The sequence below is a fragment of the Amblyomma americanum genome, chromosome 2, assembly GCF_052857255.1.
Source record: "Amblyomma americanum isolate KBUSLIRL-KWMA chromosome 2, ASM5285725v1, whole genome shotgun sequence".
NCBI lineage: Eukaryota > Metazoa > Arthropoda > Arachnida > Ixodida > Ixodidae > Amblyomma > Amblyomma americanum.
Genome location: NC_135498.1, coordinates 6,246,784 through 6,271,912, shown reverse-complemented (window position 1 = coordinate 6,271,912; position 25,129 = coordinate 6,246,784). Strand labels below are relative to the sequence as shown.

Below are 25,129 nucleotides of genomic sequence, written 5' to 3'. Positions count from 1 at the left end.
TCAACATTTCGTATTTTCCTGCTTTTGATGACGTCAAAGCGTTTCGAGCAATCACGCGTTTTGTAACGCCGCCACTTTTTGGGCAACGCCGACTTGTTATGTCGATGAGCCATCTAATGTTCTCGCGATAAGAGGTACAAAGAAGGCATGAAACTCAAAAGAATGGTGTAGCCGGGGCTCAGGGACAGATCGATTGTAGAACTGCCTTGTCTCTAGCGGATTACGAAAAAGATAGGGCCGAGTTCTCTCTGGATACAGTGTTTCTCACTCAGATTAGGGTACGCTCACGAAGACGGTGTTGATGCCCATGGAGCCAACATGGCTTGAAGTCATTAAGAGGACGAGTAATATCTTAATTTGGAACAGCCTCATTTTTCCTGGTGCACTGTCTCATATTGCTCCGCGAGGTGGCGCAAACTGCGACAGTTTGAAGCTTTTGGCATAAACATTCATTATCATAAACTGGCCTTTTCATATTTGCTGAGCATGATGCCAGGACCGCAGCGAAAATTCGGCAGTACTTGTTTGCTGACATTTCTGAATAATAAAATTAATAAATTATTTGCAGATTTGTGCCGCGATTTGCCCTCCCTCTCGTATACCAGGACTAACAGCTAGCATGCAAAAGCAGAGTGATTAGCATACATTCTTTGTTATGAATGGCAACGCTGACCACTGATAATTAAAATAATCAATCGGGAAGATCAGTACAAGATAGATAGGTGGGCAGGGCAGTAGTAGCAGACAGGTATATAAAAGTGAATGTGACGCCATGTCACCAACCACGCGAATATCCAGCGCTGGTGAACTGGATCGTCCATTTGCACAGAACTGAACTGGAGAACTTTTCACCGCTCATGCATGTCGTAAACAACATTAAACTACAACACACACAACTTCAGAGTTGCACTGCGATGGTTAATTCGTTGCGGAGTTAAAGAAACAAGCGACTTGTTCCATTTACTGATCCTTATTGTTAACTCCGCAACATGTATCTAGAGTAGACGCGCGATGTCTACAGGTTTCTCTGGACGACATCCGTTTCTTATCCGCGCACTCTGTCCACAAAGGCCGTCCGGAAATCACAATCGCAAAAACTTCCCTATAAAACAGACTCCGAGAGACGACTGACACAAGGTCTTCTCTTACCTGAACTTGCCCTGCTTCGTGAACAGACGCCTCTTTACGACACAACGGTTGTGTCTTGGCAGGTGCGTAGCCCAGATTCGTCGCGCAGTTAGCTATCGCTACGATGTGTTTGATCCTACCGAGTCACTTGAGCGATTATCTTTTGCTTCCTGTCCTGTCGCTCGCAAAGGTGATCTACCTCTTGGCGGTTACCGCGGGGCAGTGTGTTTCCTCGGAGTAGTTCCTCGTGCGAGACCTTCGAGTTTTTGTCGGCGCCGCACCGACTTTTACGTGCCATGTGGGTGTGGGTACACAGCTGTAGTTGTCGTTCTTAGCTGGGCGTTTATTACGGAAAGAGCCGTAATTGGGTGCCGGCTACCCTCAGCCTTCGTGTGGCCGAAGCTCGCTGATGTTCTTTCAACCGATCTAAGCGGCCAGGAGAGAGGAATGAGAGAAGGACAACACGGAGAAAATGTAAGGGCGTCGTCGTGGCGAAAGAAATAGCTAACAAACTCTACTGCATTGTGTTGTGTGAAAGGAATAGAATAATTTGAAGGAAAAACTAGAAAATTTTATTTAACTGCCACCTGCCATGGTGGGCAGGTTAACTTTACTAGGTCACGTGACGTCTCTCATCCAATCAGCGACTTTTGTGACAGACGCACGACTCGAAATGACATGATGTGAACTCTAATGCTGTCGCATTAATAACCGAAAGATTGCTTGTATTAACGCCGTGCGTTTCAGCAGCGTATTTTGTTGCGGAGGTTAACGACTCCTTACGAGTACTTTCGGGAGGCTCGTGGACACTTTCCGGTGTCCGCCAACACTAGTAATAGTATGCCGCAAAACCATATTTTTACCTCAGAAAGCTTATTTTTAAAAAGTTTCGAAAGTTTCGCTGAAACACCCAGTATATTCCACAAAAAATCCAAAGGCACGTTTAGTAATTTTAAGCCTATCATAAAATTCAGTCGTCCACACTTAGTGGTTACAGTGGCACTCGAGCACTTATTATTCTCTACACATGCACTAAGCTCGTGAGGTAACGCTGTCGCTTGCTGCAGCTTACGAGGACTCCTAGCATAAACGAAAAGGAAGAAAACAAAAAAAAGGTGCCTAGTTGGCCAAAAGCTAAAATTATTATCGTGCTGAATGCGCTAAACGCCGCTAAGGTGCGCTTCGGATGCGCTTCCGGATACAGGAGGGGCTATAAAAAAATTAGGCATTCAATGTAGAAAAATGTAACGCGCAATACATTCAAACTACCTTCAAGGGAGACTATTTGCTAATCAAAAGTCAATAATGTAGCATCGTGTTAAGACGTCTCTTCAAAACCCGCTAGTAAACATGCTGTATGATTGCGTCAGCGCAAGCGCTGTCTTCAAATACGACGATGGCTGAACAAAACTGCCAACTTCAATTTAGTGCTGCCATCGGGTATATCTTGTAAGCACAAAAATGGCGCCTCCTACCTTACCTTCTCCGTGCTCTCCGATATCGCTGAGAAGCTGCATCGCTGCTCCTTCCTAGTTTTTTCCTACATCGGCGAAATGAGCGACTTCGGCTCCGGCGACAGCCGCGGGACTGGAATACTGAAGCCCCAACGGTAGGAACGGCAGCCTTATTCTACAGGTGTTACTCAGTTCAGTGCAAGCGCCAGCCAGACAAGCAACACGAAGTCCGTATCACCAACGGTACCGCACACAGATTAGCTCACGAAACAAACGAAAGCCCATTTTGCACTCTGCCTCCCTTAAAAGCGTGCAACGTCACTCAAGCTCGAGCTGGCACCGCGCGAAATGGAGATCGAGTCAACTAAGCGTAATCTAAGCGGGTTCCCTTGTTCGGCGCCCTCGGATCGATGCTTTTGTCCGACGTAACCGGTTAGTGTACGGGCCGCCGACGGGCCAATGACATGCCGCTCCCAGTTAATTCCAAATAACGGGTAATTAGGCTTACGGGTAATTGCTCCCTCAATTTCAAATCTACTACACACTTGGAGATTCCGCCAAACACATTGGAGCGACCCCGGTGAATTCATCCTCTAGTTCACTGAGAACACCGGCAGCTACGCCAGTGCTGCACGGTATTTTGTGAGCCAGCCGTATCCCGCACGCATTACTCTTTGCACTCCCGTAATCGCATACTGTTTGCAGTCGCAAACAGCGAACTCCCCGTGGGGACGACAGGATAAAATGCCGAAGGTAACCAGCGCCCTTGCTTCCGAGTCGAAGCTTCTTTATCGTTTTTCAGTGAAGGTACGACACCTTTTGCGAGCCCATGTGGTTAAATTACTTATCGTTCTCGCCCGCGCACATTGTTTTCAGAACAACAGCGAGATCGTCTACAGTTTTGCACGCCGCCCACTTCTCACGATTTCAATGAGTTGCTCTCGAAAAGGTTGTTGACACGAGGAAAATAGTGGGCCCTTTAGTCGGTGACGCGCTCTTTCGGTGTGGCGCAGCTGTGGCCTGCAGAGCAGCGATCAGAAAAGCGGAAGCTTCACTTGAGAGAAGCCCTCCTTGTATGCACGGTGGATTATCTGTTTATTGTTGGTCAACAACAATAAGCAAAAAACAAGAACACTGGCGAAACTAATTTTAACCCTTTATTGCACAGTGTCGCGAATGTGCGACTGCCAGCCAGCATTAAACCATCGTCTCTAATTTGCATTTGCATTGCAGCTGCAGAAATGGACTAACTGGTAATTACCGCTAATTGTCTCATGAAGTCAACACCGCGAACTGAGACACACAAGTTTCAGTTCGCGCTGTTCACTTCACGACGCTTCATGGCCAACTATCCAGCCAAAACGTCTTAATGCTAATCGTCGACGTGCTGATTTCTCAACTTTTAGCGCCGCTAACAAAAATTTGGATACTGGCTTTTGAATGCGGGTATCATAGCTAGCATTATGTCAAGTAATAATTTTTGCTCTTTTAGTCCTTCGAAATATCGGCATTTAAAGGGTCAAAGAGCGCGGTAGTCATAAAGACGCCTGAGCGCTTTCTGAAAGCGATTTTACATAGAATTCGAGACGGACACAAATACCTCGCATGCAACTCACTTTGAAAACGAAACATCCTGTAATGGAAGGTTGTGCCAAATCGATCACAGCAAGTCATTTTTTTTTTCATGTAAAATACAGGTACATGTAAGCAAAAAGAATGTCCTCAGAATTTTAGGAGGTAAGTATGCTTTCATGTTTCAGCCTGTTTCTGAGAAGGATTGAACTTGTCTACTCACTCATTTTGGGGCGTTTATGGCACACAAAGACGTTCAACATACGAAAGAATTTTTTATTACGCGTTATTATAAGCACGTTTTAACGGGATGAAGACGTAGAGAAAGAAATAGTTTCAACCCTCGCGTTGGCACATATGAGACCCAATATCAACAACAACAACCCGACAAGTTGCTTATGCGCCAGTCAGTCCGTCGTGACTCAAGAACTAACTAGAATAACCTGCCTGGCAGCCAGATATATCCAGCTCCTGATCGGGCAGCAGCTGCATTCAGAATGCCACTGTTGTTGAGACATTACTGCGTGCCGCCGCTAATACAGCGCAGCCCGCGTTGTTGGCGGCAGTTATGTGTGCGGTGGCATCCAGAATAGAGCTTCGCACCCGCCACTTAACCACGCAGGAGAAAAAGAAGTTAAAGGCAACATGGCCGTCTTCACAAGCCAGCATCCACTGAATCTGCTCCCCTATTCGCCCCTGCACCAAATTTAACCCAACTGGTGACAACGCGTGTTGGGTAGCAGCAGCATTTCGTGGACGCCCCCCTGTTGCGGCCTTTTCAGCGGTTTCTCACCGGGCACTGTATAGTTGCCTTTATCAGTAACTTGAGGCTTGATAAATGACTCTTCGTGTTAACGTAGAGGGGTTGGCTATTTTCACAACTTGTGCACCTTAAATCTTATTAAAAATAAATGTGACATCAGCAAAAGCCACAACTGCCTCCACCGGGTGTTCCTCTGGGTGTTCCTCTGAATCGACCAAGCTTCTTGTGGAGTCTGACATGCTGCCGCGGTGCGCTACATCTCCCCGCAAATACTGCCAATCAAACCGGACGCCCTGGACAGATTTTCATTCTCTTCAAACAGCATGATAAACGAACCGCGCACAGTAGCAGACGACGGCACCGCTAGACCGACACCGTGTTTACAAACATGGGTGCGCTCGCGGACCCTGGAGCCGGAAGCGGCTGGGAGGTATCGTCATCGTCGTTGTCTGCTGAAGAGCGTTAAGCGCGTGGTTCTCCTTCGTACGCCTTCCATGGCGCCTGAGAAGTGGTTTTTGATGTAGTGCTCTCAAGGGTGTCTAACTCGAGCAGCAGTTTTTACTAGGAAATATAGCACAAGGGGCAGCATCACCGGAGATAAATACAGAGGATAGAGCGCCTTTTTGGGGGTATGTCCGCCTTCACAATACGCATTTAGCGCGCCGTTTTAAAGAGATAGCATCGAAGTGATGTAGCATATTTTCTCACACTCTTCTTCAAAACACTCGTCAACTGTTAATGAACGGCCGCCTCCACGACTACACTGTGAAACTAGAAAAATAATTTGGGAAGTTTGGTATACATGCGTTTCTTCGGGTCGCTCTGCCACCCTGTACTTCCAGCAAAGGTGACTCACACGTGCACGTATCGCAATGTTTTAAAAATACATCACCTTTTAAATGACATTTCATACCTGCGTGTTCAGGATGTGCTCGGCTTTTCTTCGCGAATGGACATCACAGGTGCACTGTGAAATCAGATAGCTGCTTTGTAAACTTTTCTTTACATGTATTCTTATGAATTGCAACCCCGGCTTTTATGTCACAGCCGACTCTTGCGTCCGCGAGCTCCCCTTATGTTTGTATGCACGGTGTCGGACTAGAAACATGCTTCCTGCGCTCATACCAACTCTTTATGATGGCCATAGAAAATATATGAAATGTGCCAAAGATTTGAAATTCCCGCGGCCGGATGGATGAAAAAAAGATAGGAGCGTCCCCTTTGAAACGGGGTGGTGGCAGTTGCCACCATGCATAAGCTTTTTTTTTCTTTATATTTATTTAAAGGGCAACTGCATAAGTTTTAGAAACCGACGAGCATAAAGGGGTCGAATGTGCGGAACTTGCAGGTGAGACCTGCGAATTCCCTTTGGGATACCATTTGAAATGGTGACTTAATCGTTGATTAAAATCGCCCCGACCTTCAGACTTCTTAACGCGCAGCGTCAAGTCGGGGCGCATAATGACGCTGACGAAGGTGCCGCTACATTGCCAACGCATAAATACTTGCTCTGAAAGAAAAAAAACCAACGCAACCGAAGGAAAAGTCCACCGAGCTTGTTTGGCAGCATCCAACGAGGCATAGCAAGTTGTGGTTGACGAGAGCGGAAATTTGAAATATTACCAGCTACGAGGTCACACCAAGCTTGCCAGCACCCCTTTGCTGCTTTGAGGAAAAGCCTAAAATTTAATTTTCGATTACGTCACTATTTTAAGTGCACTCCGAAAAATACTTGGCATGCTTTAGCTGCAGCCCATATAGATTTGAATTCTTGAATATCGCGGAATTCTAAAAAAATGGTGCAGTTGCCTTTTAAGCAAACTTCCAACTTAACGGTGCTTTCTGTCAGTTCACCATTTTCTTTAAATGCAATTTTTAATCCTGCACTTGTAACCTTACGACATCCCCTGCTTTTGAGCCACCAACCTTCCAATCGCTTTTTGCTGACTTCTACCATATGCTCATTCGTATGACTATGGCTATCTCAACTCCAGGGCCTCAGGGAGAGTGACTGTGCCTGCATCGACATCCGGAAGGGTATCTTCACATTCGGGAATAAGATGTTTAATTGTTTCTACAGATTTGCCCCACCCTGAACATATGTCATCTTGGTTAAATTTCTTTTTGTAGCTTCGCGTTCTAAGGCAGCCTGATCTAGGTTCAAGGAGTAGGACACTCCCTCCTGAGTAATCGCAGAACGATTCCTTCCCGATCTGCCTTTTGCAATTTCTATATAGTTATTAGCCTGCTTCTTTTCCATTGAATTAATACAGTCTTCACCTACTGCGTTCTTTACCTCTCGCTTGAAGCTCTTCATTTCTCAGTCCTAGTTTCCTGCATACTTACTGGTTAGTTTCCTAGTTCTTTTCCGCCACTCTGAGTCAACGCTTCTTCTGTATAAGTATTTCAATATCTTAGCTGCTCACCTGTTATCGTACAATTTCCCCAGGCTTTCTTCTTATAATATTTTACTCTCAGCTTCCTGTGCTTCGCGCGATGCCCAGCTCATATCCCTCTGTACTGCCTCGTTTGTGGTTTCGCCGTGACCACCTAGTGCTAATATAGTTTCGACTGAACTTCTGTCCTTAGGCACAATACCGCACTCCCACAAGTAAGCATTGACACCATTATTCTTTCCCAAATACCTCTCAGTACTTCATACTTGTTGTGACCCCATAATACCTCATGTTTTATTTTAGCCGCATCTGTCCGCCCTTCCGCCCTAACAGCCTGTTCGCGAAATAACTATGTAAATCTTTCATTTATTTACCTATACCTCTTGATATTTTTTATTCAGGCACTCTGGCTATTTCATGGCCTTGTATCGTAAGCATCCAATCAGTTGAATCGTTGAAAATCATCATACCTGACTTCACTGCGCTAAAGGTGAAGCCTACAGCGTCTCCTTCGTCTCCACAAGAATTAAGCAGAGTCTTTAAATCTTCCTGGCTAACAGCTAACAGTACAATAATGTCTGCATACATTAAACCATGGAGCCACCACTCTGCAAGCTATCACCTAATCTGTGCGGTAGATTATAACATAGATTATTTTCTTCTAGCCTCCTTTCATATTTATCATATAAAACATGAACATCAGTGGGGATAGAAGACAACCCTGCTTTAATCCTTTGTGTAACTCGACAGCTGTACTTTCTATCCCTTCCCATGTAATTTCAGTTTAATTATCCCGGAAAATTTCCTGTAGAAAATCAACTGCCTCATGACCGTTACCTTCATCTTTTAGTATGTTCCACAGGAGTTCGATCCTTGTTCACGTTGTCGTATGCACCGCTTATGTCCAGGAAGGCTGAATAGTGCTGTCTGTTTTCCGCCCTGGATATTTCTATGCGTCGGGTAAGCACGACCAAGCTATCATCTAAGCGCCTACCACTTCTGAACGCGTTATGAAGTTTTCCGAGTACCTCAATACTTTCTATTCGTGCCTGTATTTTTAATTTTACCGCCTGCATTGCCAGCTAGTATGCAGCACATGTTATTGCAATCGGTCTGAACGATTTTGTCAGTAGAGTTGACAGCTGCAGTGGAGAGACAACTGAAGTAAATTCAGTTGATAGAAGGGTTTTATGCTATTCCTATCTCCTTTCCCTTTATAAATCAAATTCATTCCACCACGTCACCAGCTGTCCGGAATTTGCTGATTTGTTATGACTGTTTCTATTGCTTTTAACCACGTTTCCTTTCTTCTTTGACCAAGTTCACAAATCAGCTTGACTGGAATTTCGTTTATCCCTGCAGATGCGTTCAGCGCCACGCAGCCCGTGGCCGCAGTCACGCAAACTAGAAGCGTTTGTCCCCGAGTTCGGTGCTCGGCTAGGAAAACGTAACGACCGGACGAGAAATATTCAAGGAGGATAACAAAAATTGTAGAAGCGTGCATAGCCACACTGCAGTGTCATCAACGCATGAACATCCCAAACTCGCCCTTGAGCGCAGACAACATAGCTCTCTCTCCGGCAGCTCTGTTCCCGCGCCTGACATCTTCCCCGCTTGACCGTAGAATTAAAAAATAAATAAAAACTAGTATAGCTGAGAAGAAGGAAGGCGCTAACCTACTGTGCCGCGGCCAAAGATAAGAGTCGATCTACAGATAGTGTTATTTCTCACAATTTCCCCACAGTAGAAACTAAAGCTGCGCTTGCTCCCGCCACATCAGCCACGAACCGGACCATAGTAGTGGTAGTTGTGGTCATTCCTTGGTACCATTTCTTGGTACCATTTTTGAGGGGATGTTGACTGGAATTGACCCGCCACTCACAAACCCCCAGGCCTTGTATTAGCACAGACCAAGGAAGTCGACGTCGGTCGAGTAAGCGAAGGGCCGGGGAGAAGCGCTATGTGCGAGCATGGGCGAGAAGGACAGCAATGGAGGACTAGCGGACCTCAGCCCCACAAGCGGCATAAATTCCAACTACAGAGGAAGGAGCAGGTAAGGAGCGGCGGAGAGCAAGCGGTAAAAAGAAGACAACAGAGAGAAAAATTGGTTTTTTGAGGAAAAGAAATGACGCAGTAACTGCCTCATTTATCTCGGCGGAAACCTGAACCGCGCCGTAAGGGAAGGGATAAAGGAGGGAGTGAAAGAAGAAAGGAAGTAAGAGGTGCCGTAATGGAGGTCTCTGGAATAATTTCGACCACCTGGAGATCTTTAACGTGCACTGACATCACACAGCTATAGCAGAGCACACGGGCGCCTTTGGCGTTTCGCCTCCATCGAAACGCGGCCGCCGCGGTCGGGTTCGACCCCGGGTACTCCGGATCAGTAGACGAGCACCTTAACCACTGAGCCACCACGGCGGGTCACAAAAGGAAGGGATCGAGCGGAAATGGGACAGAAAAGAGGAAACAAGCAGCGCCCGCAAGGATCTCAGGGCAACGTAGTGATGTACAAACAAGCAGCCGTTGAATTAAAGAAAAAATATGAAGAAAGCACTTCGTGTACAAGTTAATACGAGGCTCACCTCGGCGTGCCTCGCTCATAAGGCCCCATGCAGCCGTGACACTCAAAAATTCGGTCACATATTTTTCGAGAGTCGTTCACAAGATAGGCGATAGTGACAAAACCTTCTTCTTCGCCCATTCCCGCATTTCATAGGGTTATTCGTCATTATTTATTGCTTACAAGTTAAGATGGCCTATGTAGAGTCGCGTACTTAACTGTCAACAAAGCACGTGCCATACCACATTTGAGAGCACTTTTACACTGTAACGCGCGGGCGATGAAATTGTCATGTGAGACCCTTGAACTTCGTGCATTTCGTCGTTAATCGTCCCTACACTGCAGAAATATGAAAAAAATGCTTTAGATGTAGTAAGAGGATCAATTCCTACCTAATTAAAATTAGCAAATTATGATAAATCATTAATTTTCGAGAGCAGGAAGACTGCCCAGACAACTCAGGCGCGAACAATACATAGATGGCTAAAATCTAAATTGCTTCCACCACACGTCAGTGCAGCAGTAAGCCGCTTGAAATTGTAGTTTTGTCTTTCTGGTAGGGTTAGCTTCTGCAGTAAGTAACTTAAGAAAAACTCCCGCATCTCTGCCAGACGACACTTCGACTTTGCTTCCATAAATATGGTGGGAAATTAGGTTTATGCGATACTGTGCTAAGAACCGACATATTTTTGCGAATGTAAACTACTCGCATTTTTAGAGTTCGCATCTTACGCGGTACGCCGAACATGCAACATTAAACGTGTTTTATGCCACGGGCTGTTTCGTGGTTGCAGTTGCTTGCCGCTTGTATACGGTATCACGACGTCGCTAGTTAAAAACTACTCATATTCAGCGAATGTAGACTGAGCCGCAACAGTTGCAAAACTGTTCGTCACCCAGCGTGCTCCGGCGCGCCGAAGCTCGCTGCGCGGAACTAGCGGGGGAACTAGCGTGTCAAACCATTCCGGCCGCTTTCTGGGATGTGTCATGCCTTGCTTTTGATTCTCCGCTGTCGATCCCGTGAACGGGTGGTCGGTCGTGCCTACCACGCACGTGAAAATGTGCCACAAAGGAGCTCTTATCCTCGCCCATATGCTACACCAAGGTCAGCCACCGAGATTACGAGGCGTTGCTGTGATGAGATAACGACCGCGGCGTTAGGTACGGTTTTTACGGCTGTGGCGAACATACCAAACACGTAAGCTCGCAAGCGATATCACCTGTCGCAATGTCATTAGCGCATGATGTGCGCGTGGCCTTTCTTTTTTTACTTTAGTACCATTCACTTTCGCGATAAAGCCCAAATTCCAGCCGCATACTCCCGCGTACTCCACGTTTTTAGCTGTACCATGGGTGTGAGGTGTAATACCACATCAACCTCAAGGGCACTAAGAACATACTTGCCTGTAAGAAGGGGCTGTGCACGAAATGAGTAAGGACTGTGGCCAGTTGGTGGTTTATTTCCGAAATATTTTGGGCCATGTGGGACTGACATGCACAAAACGTAGGCCTAAAGCACTCAGCCGTGTTCCCACCGTCCCTTTACTGATCCGACATGGCGCTAAACGTTTCAAAGGGCTGTAGCCGTTTCATTGTGGCCGCGCAGCAAGAATGCACTGCAGTATTCTTGGAACACGTCTTCTTTCTGTACGCGGAAACAGAAACCACTTCTGGTTCATCTCAGTATGCACTTTCTGCCTTAAATCAGATTGATTTTCTTATGTTCATTCTTTCCCTCCATCAAAGCGTGCAATGCTGAGAACTTCGGGTGCGAGTTGGCGCATAGACATAATCGATTAATCCTTAAGTGGTAATAGTGAACGCTACATACGAGCTATTACAATGAATAAGCATGCAATGCACATTGAAAATAAAGCCGGACCAGAAAGTCACCATCATCATCATTGGTATAATAAGACTACTTGCATATACGTGCATATATAAGTCAAGCTGCATAAACAGCATTTTGCCTGGAAATCCTTCCAGTTGTCTGGAGAAGTACCTTATTGAGAAGAATAACAAAAAACACTGCATTGCCGCTCTCCTATGGCCAAATGGACGCGGTAGTAAAAGATCGCAACATAAAGGTCGACGGCGGCCGCAGAAGATACTGAAGCGCATTTGCAGAAGAAAAGCTTGACAGAAGCAACTATCGAAGCAAAACACGCTGAAAGCGACAACGCGGAAACTGGTGCAAGAAAAGAACTGCAAAGCAAACTTCTTTAGCAGAATGCCGGGGGAACGCACTACACCAGCCAGTTGTACCGTAAATTAAACTATAACCAACCGCAGCGTGAGATTTAAAAAAAAGGGTAAACATGAAAGTGCCCGGCGGGACGCTATCAATAAAAGCCCGCTGTAACGAGTTCTGTCCCCAGACTGCTCGCGACAGAAAAACATAAATGAAAAAAGAAGCATCACAGCGCTCCGCTCTGGAACCTGTGTTCGATCAAGCGTTTAGTTCGCGAGCTTTAATGCCTTTTATGTTTCAGAAAGATCGACGTTAGTTCCAGCTTAGTTTCTGAGCACCGCAAGTAGGAGCAGACCGAACATGAAGCTAAATGACGACTAGTGACACGCGCCTGCGGGTGAGGAGGTTTTGCACAAGCGTCTGTAGAGAGCAAATTTTGTTAGTTATCATGGGGTTGGTTATGACGATGGCGGAAACAGGAAGAAACTGAATGAGTTGCCTCACAAGAAGGTGCCACGTTATATGCATTCCTGGTCACAGTTCCGCGTGGTATTTCGATGTCAGTCACCAAGGGTGGGACCCTCGGGGACTGCTGTCGCGCATATAGCCGTATAAACAAAGCGAGAGCGCTGTTGAATGGATATCTTTGCACGCAATTTATATTTAATAAAAACTGGGCTGCACGATAAACCGGAGTCAAGTACCACGCGCGCCGCGGCAATTGTGCGGTATTGACTCGCGGTCGCGAGAATGTCTGATAACAGCGAACATAAACTAAGCTGAGGGCTTACGGCATTTCATTTTTGCTGTTTTTCCCTATTTCGCCCGGCACTGCAGGTATTTACAGTGCAGCTGTGACCACCTGCTGTCGTGGTCTTATAGAGGTTGTGGCGTACGCGTTGCAAGCAATCGCACGCTTTGTGTATACCTTGCACATGACTTCTTGAGAAAACAAATTGCAATCGACGTAGGACTGCCGCGGCAAGACACACTGTCGCTGTTTCTCAGAACGCACACACCCTTTAAGGTTCAGTTAAAGTTAGGCTACGAGTAAACAGGGAGATGGTGTACGCTCTATTCTGTGCAGTAATGAATTAAAATTTACATATTTTTACCGGATGTGTCCACAAAGTTTGTGGAAGGGTGTTGAATATCAACAAAAGAGAGGTCAGCAGAGCAGGCAACCAAGTTAGGTCGGAAAACTGGGGGCTCTCAATACATTTGTCTTCCATGAAAAAGCATTTTCTGGGACATTAGGGTGAATGCGTCTAAAATCGATTATTTATCGTGGCTTCGAGAATTATCTGTTCAACGGTAGATAGAGCCTTTCCGCACGGGGTCTGGTGATTCTGCGGAGTCTGCGGGCAGGGATACACGCGTGACCATTTTGTCTCCGGTTTATCTTATCGGCGAGTGATTCCTCTCGAGTGCCTTCCTCGCTCTGACAACACGGGCCTAATGAAAACTGGGCCGCTTGTACAAATATGTCTCGCTGATTAGGCCGGAAATAGCGACCGCCGTTGCTGGTTCCCGAGAGTTCTGGCTCTCGCCTCGCAGCTGAGACTACGAACACAGAACGCCCGCGGCGACGAAGCGAGAAATAATAATTAAATTATTCACGATAACTTCACGTCGAGCCGAGCAAAACAGTACGTTAGAACGCGTATAAGAGCACTTGTTTACGTTGGATTCGATGTTAATGACAACCGCCATGTCAGATACATAAATATGTACTAAAGGAAAAAAAGAGTTGACGGGCGATCGCGCGATAAATCTTAGTAGACCTACTGATTGGACATCTTTATTTTACAGTTCCCCTTTTGTAATTGTCGTCATTCTAATTGGGTCTTTGAATATAATTTCCGCTGCTACGTTAGTTTCTAATGGGTGAAGGCGTTCTAGAGAGTGGAAATGGACGGCTTGGTGGGAGGTACTTCTACTGGTAACACAGAAAAGAAAGAAAGAAAGAAAGAAAGAAAGAAAAGAGAGGAAGAAATAAATAAAGAGAGAGGGGGAGAGGGAGGGGGAAGGAGAGGGAGGTGGTGAGGGGATGGGATGGGAGGGGAGAGGGGAAGGAAGGAAGGAAGGAAGGAAGGAAGGAAGGAAGGAAGGAAGGAAGGAAGGAAGGAAGGAAGGAAGGAAGGAAGGAAGGAAGGAAGGAAGGAAGGAAGGAAGGAAGGAAGGAAGGAAGGAAGGAAGGAAGGAAGGAAGGAAGAGTCGATAGAAACTACTCGTAGGAGTAGCGGTGTTACTGAATACTGCATCGCCTAAACGGACATCTCAGTGAGTTCAGCGAGCTGTGGAGGTCAGCAAGACGTGATTTCGAGAACGAAAGCGAAGAATGAGGGTATGAATGTGACTTATTCAGCAGCATTGAAGGCCAGAATCGTAACCCGGTGCAGGACAAGCAAGGCCGATTTCTGGAAATAAACGAACGCACGATGCCTGTATTAATGATTAAGAACGTCTTTTTTTTTCCTTTCGCCCTCCGCGTGCTGCACACTGAATTGGAAATGACCAGCCGCAGCGCACGTTAAAGAACTTCGCAACGACAGAGCAGTTGAGGTTCCAGAATAAAATCTTTTACAACCATCGCTGTAAACTCCCGAACTTTACTGACCTGCGTTCTCTGTTTGCCCCATCAAGCCGAAATGCACGATCGAATAAATTTAGAGCCTTACGTTGTGGCACGTCCACAAAACTTAAGCAGCCGCTCCAGGACGTAAAACATTTCGTACCCTTGCTGTAACATCTAGACGGAGACTGACGGCCGCTGCAGCCGAGGCGAGTAGAGATTCCTCCGCTGCTATATATGTTCAGTACACGGGAGTGTATATACTCCCGTGTACTGAAAATATACGTTTCGCTCTGCGCAATCCATGCTATCAAGAAACATGCACGTGACCTGCATCTGCGCTGGCCCATTACTTGAAAAAAAAATACTTCCTACACATGTACGCGGGCTGTAAACATCACCGCAGCAAATCAATAGATCGATGGAGAGATCTTAGAAGTGCACCTTTCGAGACGGGGTGGCAGTGGGCGCCACTAAGCTCGTTATTTTTTAAATATATATATCTCTAACCAATCTGCGATACTTATGGCACTATCTAGAAATTATATTTTTTTAAATACAAATTCTGCAGACTTCTAGGGGATACACCAATTTTGAACCGCGAACTTTTGTTTTTAGGAACTGCTCTGCTTTTCAGTCAGAAATCATCCGCCCTTTATTTCTCTAATATCTACCGCGACTGCATTCCCATTAGCTTAATTATCTGCGAACCCTAGGGTGTCGGGGATAGGGACTGTGTCTGCGTCGATATCTCGATGGATGCACCATATTAGAGCGGCGCGCATCTCGGGCATACCCGCCGCGATTTCAAAGTGGCGGTCAGCTCCTGAACATGAGCGGAAACAGGCGAAATACAAAACGCTCATGTGCTGAGGCTTTGGTCGACGGTACAGAACCATCATGTAGCTGAAGCAAATCCGAAGCACTCAGCTACGGCGTGCATCACGCGCTGCCCCGGCTACGTGGAGCGTAAAAAGGAATTAGTTGTTAAAACATCGATTCCAAGTAACTTGTCCCATTGCTTACTGATTACGCCTCGCCAGCCGACAAGCGTGCATTTTCCGACAGCGAGCAATGCTTGCTTTGAAACACGGCGGATCATGTTCTCGTCCCTGATTGCTTTCTCGCTACATTGATAAACTGAGTAAACAGCCATGATATACGGCACAAATTTAAGACCGCTAAAATTACTCGGACGGCTGCAGACCACAAGACCCGTATACTAGCTACTATTGTTACCAAGTTCCAGGGTGGCGGCCTAATTATAGTTCGAGGAGAACCTGCCTCCGCCGCACTTCGATTCACCTACAGCGTCCCGAACGAATTTGCAGGCCTGTTTAGTGCAGTATCTCTCAGACAGCGCGATATCACCTTTTGAGCTAAAACATTACAAATCAGAAAAACTGTAGACGACTTAAACCGAGAGTTGCTTTGCCGTGAACAGTGGCACTGCTGTAGAACTCCGACGACAGACATGTACCATTGTCGTGGCATACGTTTTGTGCCATTCTTTCGCACACACGTAACAGAGGCGGCAGGCGGCCGAAGCCGCAGTTGCGCGCTCTGTCGATAATCGACCAGCGCTTGGATAAAGGATCGACACCTGAAGCACGGCGCCACGCTAATAGAGGCCTGCAGCGCAATGACCACTTGGCCGCACTTTCTGAGCAGTGCCGGTGCGGCGAAAGGCAGCAAACTTAGGTATACGAACTCCAAGCCACAAGAGCGGTGGAGAGCTTAAGTACAGGGGCGGCATATGTGTACACGCCACTCCAACTCGTCCATCATAATCATGCTCAATCCATCTCACTCTCCTGTTCGGGTCTCTCTCTCTCCGCGCCACCCACCCGCGCCTCGCCCCCACCGCGTACGCCCATTTTGAGGCTAACACCCTCGGGCTTTTGAGAGCGGGGATGCTTTTAGCTATCATTGCTGGAATTCTCTTTCAAACTTTGTCCCGACACTTGCTTCCAAACCGGCGTCGAAATAGTTAGCCGAAACTTCGAACGGAATTTGCTTAGAACTTCGCTTTCATACTTTTATATCGTAACTCGTCCATTGGCTCCAGGTCGACTTCATGATAGCGCCTGGGAAACTCATCGTACGATTTACCTGGCTGAAAGGATCAGATTACGCGGGTTACGAGTCGGTAAAAGCTCACTGACACCGTACTCCTGATAATCGCGCGGACTTGTTGCCTATGTTCATACCATCTTTTTTTTTTTTTTGGAAGGATGTGGATGTATATGTGGCGGCGCGCTATTTGTCGTTGAGGGACAGTGGGGCCATTAAGCTTTATGCTAGCTGTCACCAGTATTTCTGAGTGGACAAGTATAGTCAAGGAACTGCCAATTTTGCCTGAACCTTTACTGAAATGCCAGGAATTCGGAGCACATGTTATGTGTGGCTGCACCGCAATATGTAATATTGCACGCTTTAGAACTGTCAGCGTCAGAACTCTCCACAACAAGTCGTTGTGTTCGAACGTAAAACTACTCTAAGGAAAACGCGAAAAGAAGACAGAAGCGAACAAGATACGCCCCGCAACTCCTCGCCCCCTTCCGGCCCACGTAAATGATGCGACTGCAGTTCGCGCGCCTTGACAGTGATCACGTGTAACTTACGACACAGTGATCGTATGTTGGCATTATCTTCGATAATGGAGTCACCGATTGACTTGTTTAGCTCTCAGTCATGACATCATAGCCTATACAGCTACCAATGTTCGAAGGGCAAAACCGGAGCGGGAAAGAAATCGTTACAAAATACGAGCTCAGGTCAACGCGGGAGTTTTCGGGTACGACATAAAACGACTTCGGTGTACAGACAGAGACGGCGTTCACACGGACGACGAAAGTACCTCCAATGATCATCAATGAGAAGCCAAGCGATGAAATCAGTAACCACTGTTCTAACCACAGACTATGTTCACAAAGCAGCACTGCTGCTATCGGTGTCAGCATATTGTGGAAGCCCAGCGTAGAACGAGAGGCGCGCAGTGATATATAGTCGCTAAGCGCAAAACTGTCACACATTTGCTACCGCGATTTCCTTTAATTACAGGTTTACAACTGTGTCTGCGCAATCGCAAAATCCATTGTTTCATCGGGCGCAATGCATCCCTTGGGTGCCAGCCTCGCTGACGAGCTGTTCATCAATACTCCACTGTTTATATGTGTCTTTGCCGAGAAATATGTATTATATTTCCAGATCACAGGGTCATTCAGGTAGGGTCCCGACCAAACTGCACACCCCGATTTAGGTACTGCACAACCACCACGGTGAGAATTGAAATTATTTCGCGCTGCTGTTCAGAAGTGATAAAGAAGTCTTAAATGACGCGCATGGCTTAAAATTTGTGACGACTTTCACAAAAGTAACCGCTACAACGAAATGGGCTATGGGGTTCACAACAAAGCGGCCGTCATTACGGTGTCGTTGTTACCGCAGCTCCAGCTTACATAACCACAATTAAAAGTGAGGGCTTCACGGCCGAATTTTCTCACGCGTAATCAGAACTTATATGCACGCAGTTAACTTGGGGAAGCAATGCTGTAGCCTTATTGCGTTATCTAAGACGCTTCGTGTGAGGCGAATGCGTGTAGCTAAGGTAAATGAAACTAACAGCGGGAACAGCTGCGTGCTTCTTAGAATGGCGTTTAACATGGCTCTAAACTTCTCGCCTTCAAGATAGAGCAGTCGTCGCCGGTGGAAATGGCCTGCTCCCGTGTCCTGCGGGAAGCCGTCTCTACGTGCTGCACCTGCCGCTTGTAGATAACTGAGTCGCAGGTGTGGTGCTGTCGTGTTCATTTCTCAGGTATGGAAGTAGACAATACTACCGACCCTCCTCACGACATTAACCGCCACCTGTCACTCCATACTACCGATTCAGCTAACATCGACTGCGGTCCGCTCGCACCAAGCATGCACTGTCGCCTCGAGGGCCGTGCGCTCTTTTATTTACTGAGAGCAGCGGCCTAATCGACGCGAGTGATCATTTTATGTTTCTTCTTCGTGGTGCCTGATAATAATAAATGATCGTGGGCTTTATCGCTACAGACTACACGCAGTTTTGAACACCCGGAATCATCGTGCACTCGGCTCTTTCGCCTTTGGAAGTAGCTGCGTCTCTGCAGAAGTATTGGTGTCGCACCTGCTCCCTCGTGTTTTGTGTCAACTAATTCCACTGAATGCGCACCAGTTGCGCATGCCACGTCAGAATGGAGAGAAGGCGTACCTGGAAATACGGTGCCGCTGTCGTCGTCCTCGTATAGCGTGTAAGCACTGCCGTTCCGTGAGCGCCGCCCAAGGGGTGTGCCGGTCAGGTCCTGCGTGACAAACAGGGGAAAGAGGGGGAAAAAAAAGTAAGCTCCAAGGAGGTTAAGCCAAAAAAGAGGTCAAGGCAGCTCTAATCAAATTCAATCCAATATTATTTGCAAGATTAAATTCCACATGTTCTTGAAAATAGAATTTGTTAAATGTTAAAGCGAATTAAAATGATACTTCGTTCCTTCAAGCATACTGCTGTGCACCTCTTCATCCAGTGGTGCAAGAAGCAAAACGCGAGCGAAGGGTTCGGTTCAGTTGCAGATTATTGTTCAGATGTTATTTGCATCCTCACGCATGGCCACACGTAGAATCATGTCCATAAACAAAAATAAAAGAAGAAACGCGAACATTTGTATGCAATAATCAGCTGCCTTTACTAAAATAGGTGCGACTAGGCCAGTACAAATCAATGACGGCACCCAACAACAAGGTAATTACAACTATCGAGGGCAGAGGTGGGCAACCTCATGAGCTTTCAACCTCATGAGGTCGACCTCAACCTCAAAACGACCTCAACCTCACGTCGTGAGGTGAGGTTGAGGTGAGGTCGGCGACGGCTCGAAATTTTGTGAGTGAGGTCAGCAAATCCGACCTCAACCTCACGAGTGAGTTTGAGGTTGAGCGAGGTCGTCATTCAGTGAGGGCGAAATTTTGAGGTCGAGACTTTTTGCAGTTGCCACGTCTTACTCTGACGAGTGCCGCTTCCGAAGCGGAGTTGCAGCGCATCACCGCAATGTTCATGCAATGACGCTTGGTGTTCGGTTTCCCCTGTTTGGACAACCGGATGCCACAGTTCCCTCTTAGCTTTCGGTGCTGCGCCGTAATGTCCGTTCAGCCCGAGCCTACAGGAAGACGCACCCCTCTGGTCTTCCCGGAAGGAGTGTTACTGTCACAGTCAGAGGTGGGCATTTGACCTCAAAAATCAGGACCTCACCTCAACCTCACCTCATCAGTTGAGGCTGAGGTCTCCTTAGACGCCCTCACCTCACTTTTCCTGAGGCCACTGCTGACCTCACTCAACCTCACCTCAACCTCAAATTGTGAGGTTGACGTCGGCTGCTCGCCCTCAGAAAACAAACGAAAAACAAAACAAAAAGCGATTAAGAAGTTTTTCAGTTAAAAACAATTCTGAGAACCCTGTGAGACAGGAAAGCCAAAATTATGATGGTATTATTTAATAAGGTGCGTACAGACACTATTGATGTGCACGCAATAGGAGAAGTTTATAATCTGGGATGAACCCTCAGAGAGTATATCGCCTGCGGGCAGGGGTGTCCCATACGCGGTTTCCACCAGTACGTCGGTGAGTACTTTATATGTGACACTTTTTGGCAACCTGCTTCGTGTATACTTGTTCGTATTGGAAGCATCTCGCTCATTCCCGCACGAACCGGCAGTTGACAAATACAGCTCTTCTACATCATCTACCAGAAATTGGGAGGAAAGGGGAGGTATTCACGATACTCTTTTCAGGCTTGATAATAGTTCCCGAATATAAAGAAACCGGTCGTCGATGTACTTTCCAACTTTCCTATGCGACGGTTATGCAGACGCCTATCAGTACATTTCGATTTTCTAGCTCTGTCCGTCATAGCGAGTATGTTCTTTTCAGTCCTCTATATGTTGAATTCGAAAAAGCTTAACAAGCTGCGACTGTAGTACACCAAATGAGGCACGTTGTGTTTGTCTGTGTAGAAGCGAGCGGCTTCTTTTATTAATGCGAACGCATTAGATGGCTCACTTTCAAGGTCATATCCGCAAAAAAGTGTGGGCAAGAAACGGCACCATGCGACTTCACGAGCCAACGAGTCACGCGCCGAAACCTATGGCGTCATATAATTAATGCTAATTAACATAATTATGTTGCACTGAACCTAATTAGTATAATCAGCGATGTCATCATGTGACTGTGACGTCATACTAGGTCACGTGACAGCGATGTAATGTGCCATCAAAACTAGTGACGTGACCGAGGCTGTAATATGACATCACACCTACTCACGGGACAGCGATGTAATTTCTCGTCATACCAGGCCCCCCCATCCACCCCCTTCCTCCCCTATTTCAAAATCCATATGGATCCCACATTACTACACGTGCTCGCATGACGCATTACAAAGAGTGTCCACAACCCGGTCCACATCAATGACATTCGGATTGTCCAGCAGGTAAACGCGCCAGTTCTCATGTATGACATACTGCAAAGGTCATGAAACGACACATGCCTTTAATTCTCGAGATGATGGCGATGATGATGATGCTAACAGTGTAACCTTATGAGCCTGGGGAAGTCTCATATACCGCTACCAAATTAAAGGTTGCCAGAATATTGATTAAATATTGTACATTACCAAGCAACCGAAGACAATATTGTGCGGGAAAATAGGAATACCTGCAGCTAATAATTAAGGATGATGATGTTGATGTTCCTGGGAGGTCAAGACCCTCCCCCGTTTCCACCACTTCACTCCAGGTGGCGATGGTAATGGTTTCGAAATCTGGGAATTCCCCGATGACTCAGTGAACGTGCCAACTCTTAAAATCACACGGGGCAATACAACTGGCCTAGAGTGAGCAGCGTGAACCGCTCTCTCTGTGTCAAGAGCAACACGGCTCTCCGCTCAAATTTACCCCCCCCCCCCCCCCCCCCCCACCTCCTTACCTCGAGGAAAAAAAGGCCGCCTAAGTACTCATACGCCTCAACAGAATTCTGGGTACCATTTCGTCAACCAGTCTGAGACAAGCTGTCTTAAGTCAATCACTTGTTTTTCTTCAAAACTGAACTAATGAATGTTACGCCAGCATCCCCCACGTTTTTTTACCCACGAGCACCGCGCGAGCATTCTGCGAAGTCGTTTAAGGTGAACGATGGGTCTCTGCAAAATAGGCAAAGGAAAGATAACGTGTAGTGCCTGGTCGTCTTCAAGGCAGGCCGACAACCTAACTGATCTCATACGAGAAAAGAAAAAAAAAGATAATGATTACAAACATACAAACAAAAATCGCACACTAAAAACAGAAGTGAACAACGGCGTGCCCCATTAAACGTCATATTAGAAGGTCTGAAACAGCGACTCAGCAGCACAGCGCGAGCACGTAGTCAGGACTCAGCTACCACATCACCATACATTCATTATAGTTTTGCGTTTCTTCGCCACTGCAACACCGCTATGCTGGTACGTTCCCTTCGTGCTGCGGTGTTTCGGCATAATAAGTGAATTTCCAAGAAGGAACAAGCAGCAAGGAACCGGAGACCAAAAGAGAGGTTATTCGGAAAGATAAAAAAGTTAAATTATATTTACATGTGCTTGCATTACGGAACGGGAATATACAGAATTTGTGTGAGATTCGAAAAGGGAAGTCACCGATCAAAAGCTTCGACGGTGTTATACAGGTTTTTCTGGCATCGTGCTTTTTTAATCAAATCAGCAGGTGTCCTTGTTAGGAACCACCTGAATCACATTCTCCCGCCTGTGCCGACTACTCCAGTTTCTGTTAAGTCAGCTTGTAATGTACAGCAGGATCCCCTTTACTCGACTGCAAGGCAAGAACCATGACGTCAGCGCCGGCAACGAGCATGATGACGAAGCTGCCTTGCTTGGGGCCATCCGCGCTGCGGCGAAATTATTGCGTGCTTGTTGGACTGAACTTATTTGTTTGCGCCATCAAACAAAGCTACCTCGGGTAAACCTGAGTTCGGCTCTTGAAAAAGATCGGTCCTCCGATCGAAACGTCGAGTAAAATAAAAATGTTTCCTTAAATGAAGCGTATATTTCGATATATATATATATATATATATATATATATATATATATATATATATATATATATATATATATATATATATATATATATATATATATATATATATATATATATATATATATATATATATATATATATATATATATATATATATATATATATATATATATTGAATAGTTCACAGTCGGTTCAAACTTAGAAACTTGCACCGCGAATTTGTTTTACTGTTTTTGTTTTACATGGAAGGAAGTGAAGGACATTCTTTTTTTTTTTTTGGCGTAAAGTGCATTGGTTTCGAATAAAGACACGAAGTGACATTTTCTATTTTTTGCATCCCAGAACGTCCACATCTGCGGCAAAGACGGACTGGGTTGTTTCTAGGGCTACAACGCGAAACTCTTACGAAAGGATCTATCGGCTTCTCCCGACAAGGCGCTGAGATTTAATTCTTCTATTGCATTCGTTTCGGGCAAATCGGCGTTCTTGCTTAATCGTTCGAGTCCTAACACATCCGACCTCTTTTCGAAAATGCGAAACGGCACTTCTGTTACATAAGGAAATAGCCCCATCCCACCCGCATAACTTTTGTTAGGGATTGATATATGAAGCGGCACGGAACAAAGCAGGGCGAACAACAGTTGGTATTGGAAGGCGCAGCCTGGAAGTGTTGTATAACTTATACATGTAACGATTCTTATTGGATAAATTCCAGAAAAGAAAGAATGAGTAAAAAGAATGCAGAAGGATGATGCAATCATTTTTCTTACACTGTAGTGCTAAAAAATTATACACGGAAAGCTCAATGTACGCTGAATAACGAAAGGAAATGAAAACCGTGCATAAAAACAAACATTGCACAGCTAAGCTTAGCGGCTTAGCGCATTAATCACCGAATGTTGTCATAGTTTTCGTTCAACCATTTCGATGAAACCCATTCTCCCGCCATGACTGGATTAAAGTGAAGATTGCGGTGAACTGTCTACATCTCCAGCATCACACATCCATCAGCCTTGTTTGAAATAAGAAAATAACAAAACAACATGACAGTCAGATATGACCGATTAATCCCTCTTGATATATAACAAAACAGGACTGAAGTGTCAAAAGCCGCTTTTAGGAGGATCCGTCCAAGCAGCAGTTAAATGCGCGTAGGGCGCCACTGGCAGCTCATTTTGAAAAGCCAGGTTTTCTTGGCAGGTGCATCTCCTTTTCAAGCTATTCGCCAAGCAGCCTTTTGTACGGCACTGAAGAACTTTAGCATCGTTGTGGGCAAAACGTGATCTCCTATTGCGGTGCACCTGAGAGCTAAGGCTATGCGGGAAGGCTTCGCGTCAATAACGCCTACTCCGCACATATGCCCTTCCTTGACAGAAGAGCAGTCTTACATTCGCTTATACCCAACGTGAGCATATCGTGAAGGGCAATGAGAGAGGGAATACTTTATCATCACGTGGTCAGTCACTACTTCGAAAGTGTATGAGCGAGAAGGACATGATATTTTTTTTTTCTCTGTAGACGAGTGACTTTACTGCTTTAAAGCATTAGCGCTTTTAATGCTTTTTCGTGCTTGAGAAAAATAAAATAATAAATGTGGTGGTTCTAGGGTATGAACTAACTGTTGTCTTTCACACTACTCGATACCAGTACACACGCGAGCGAATGCTGATCGCTGCTTCTCGGCGCCGCGCTTGCCATCACATTAGTAAAACACCGAGCTGGTCAATGAGGAGGAAAAACGTCTATTGAGAGCATAAATACTTGGTAGGTTCAGTAGGAGAAACCAGTGGTCGCCATCACAATTCGCCTCTTCTCAACTAATGATTTCTGGTCGAGTGAACTGTGGCTTACAAAGGGTTGTCTCCCGGCACACATTCCAGCTCAAGAATTCGCACTAACACGACGTCATTTGTTCAGCGCTGTGACAACGTAAAACTTTTATTTCGCATCACTTACTCTGTTCATTTCAATCAGATTACCGTATCGACATTAACATGGGCCCTATTGGGATGGTATATCCATATTTGTGGCAGTGGTCCGATTGGACAGTACATAAAGTTTACCCTTTCCTTCTTTCGTTCTCTGAGTCCGGAATAGTAGTTTATTTTTGAGCAATCTATATATTCTGCAATTATAAATTTACTCGACCCCTTTGTGACAGGGTCAGGGGCGTGTATTACTACTTCTTCCTTTGTCACACCGTACTATTTGCCCGATGCCGATACCGTACTCTGCGCGCAGTGGTGACGCCCGCTCCGGCCACCGTGACAGCACCCCTCCAACGCCCTTTTCCGTTTCTATACAGGTTTTCTGCTCCCTGTGTACATCGATCGCCGGAGATTACAACCGTACACCTCACGAAGCAGCAGCAAGCACCCCCTCGAGGTCCGGCTGCCGCG

At 46.2% G+C, this 25,129-nt stretch overlaps 1 protein-coding gene across 5 annotated transcripts in view; it reads right to left on the bottom strand.

Annotated features, from left to right (window-relative positions):
* The window catches only part of LOC144120480 (pleckstrin homology domain-containing family G member 5-like), a 626,877-nt gene that overhangs the window by 320,299 nt on the left and 281,449 nt on the right, over positions 1 to 25,129 (bottom strand). For all 5 annotated transcript variants that reach the window (XM_077652910.1, XM_077652911.1, XM_077652912.1 and 2 more), the window contains one exon: positions 18,877 to 18,967. In XM_077652910.1, coding sequence (XP_077509036.1) covers positions 18,877 to 18,967 — 91 coding nt within the window. The remainder of the gene's footprint in view (positions 1 to 18,876; positions 18,968 to 25,129) is intronic.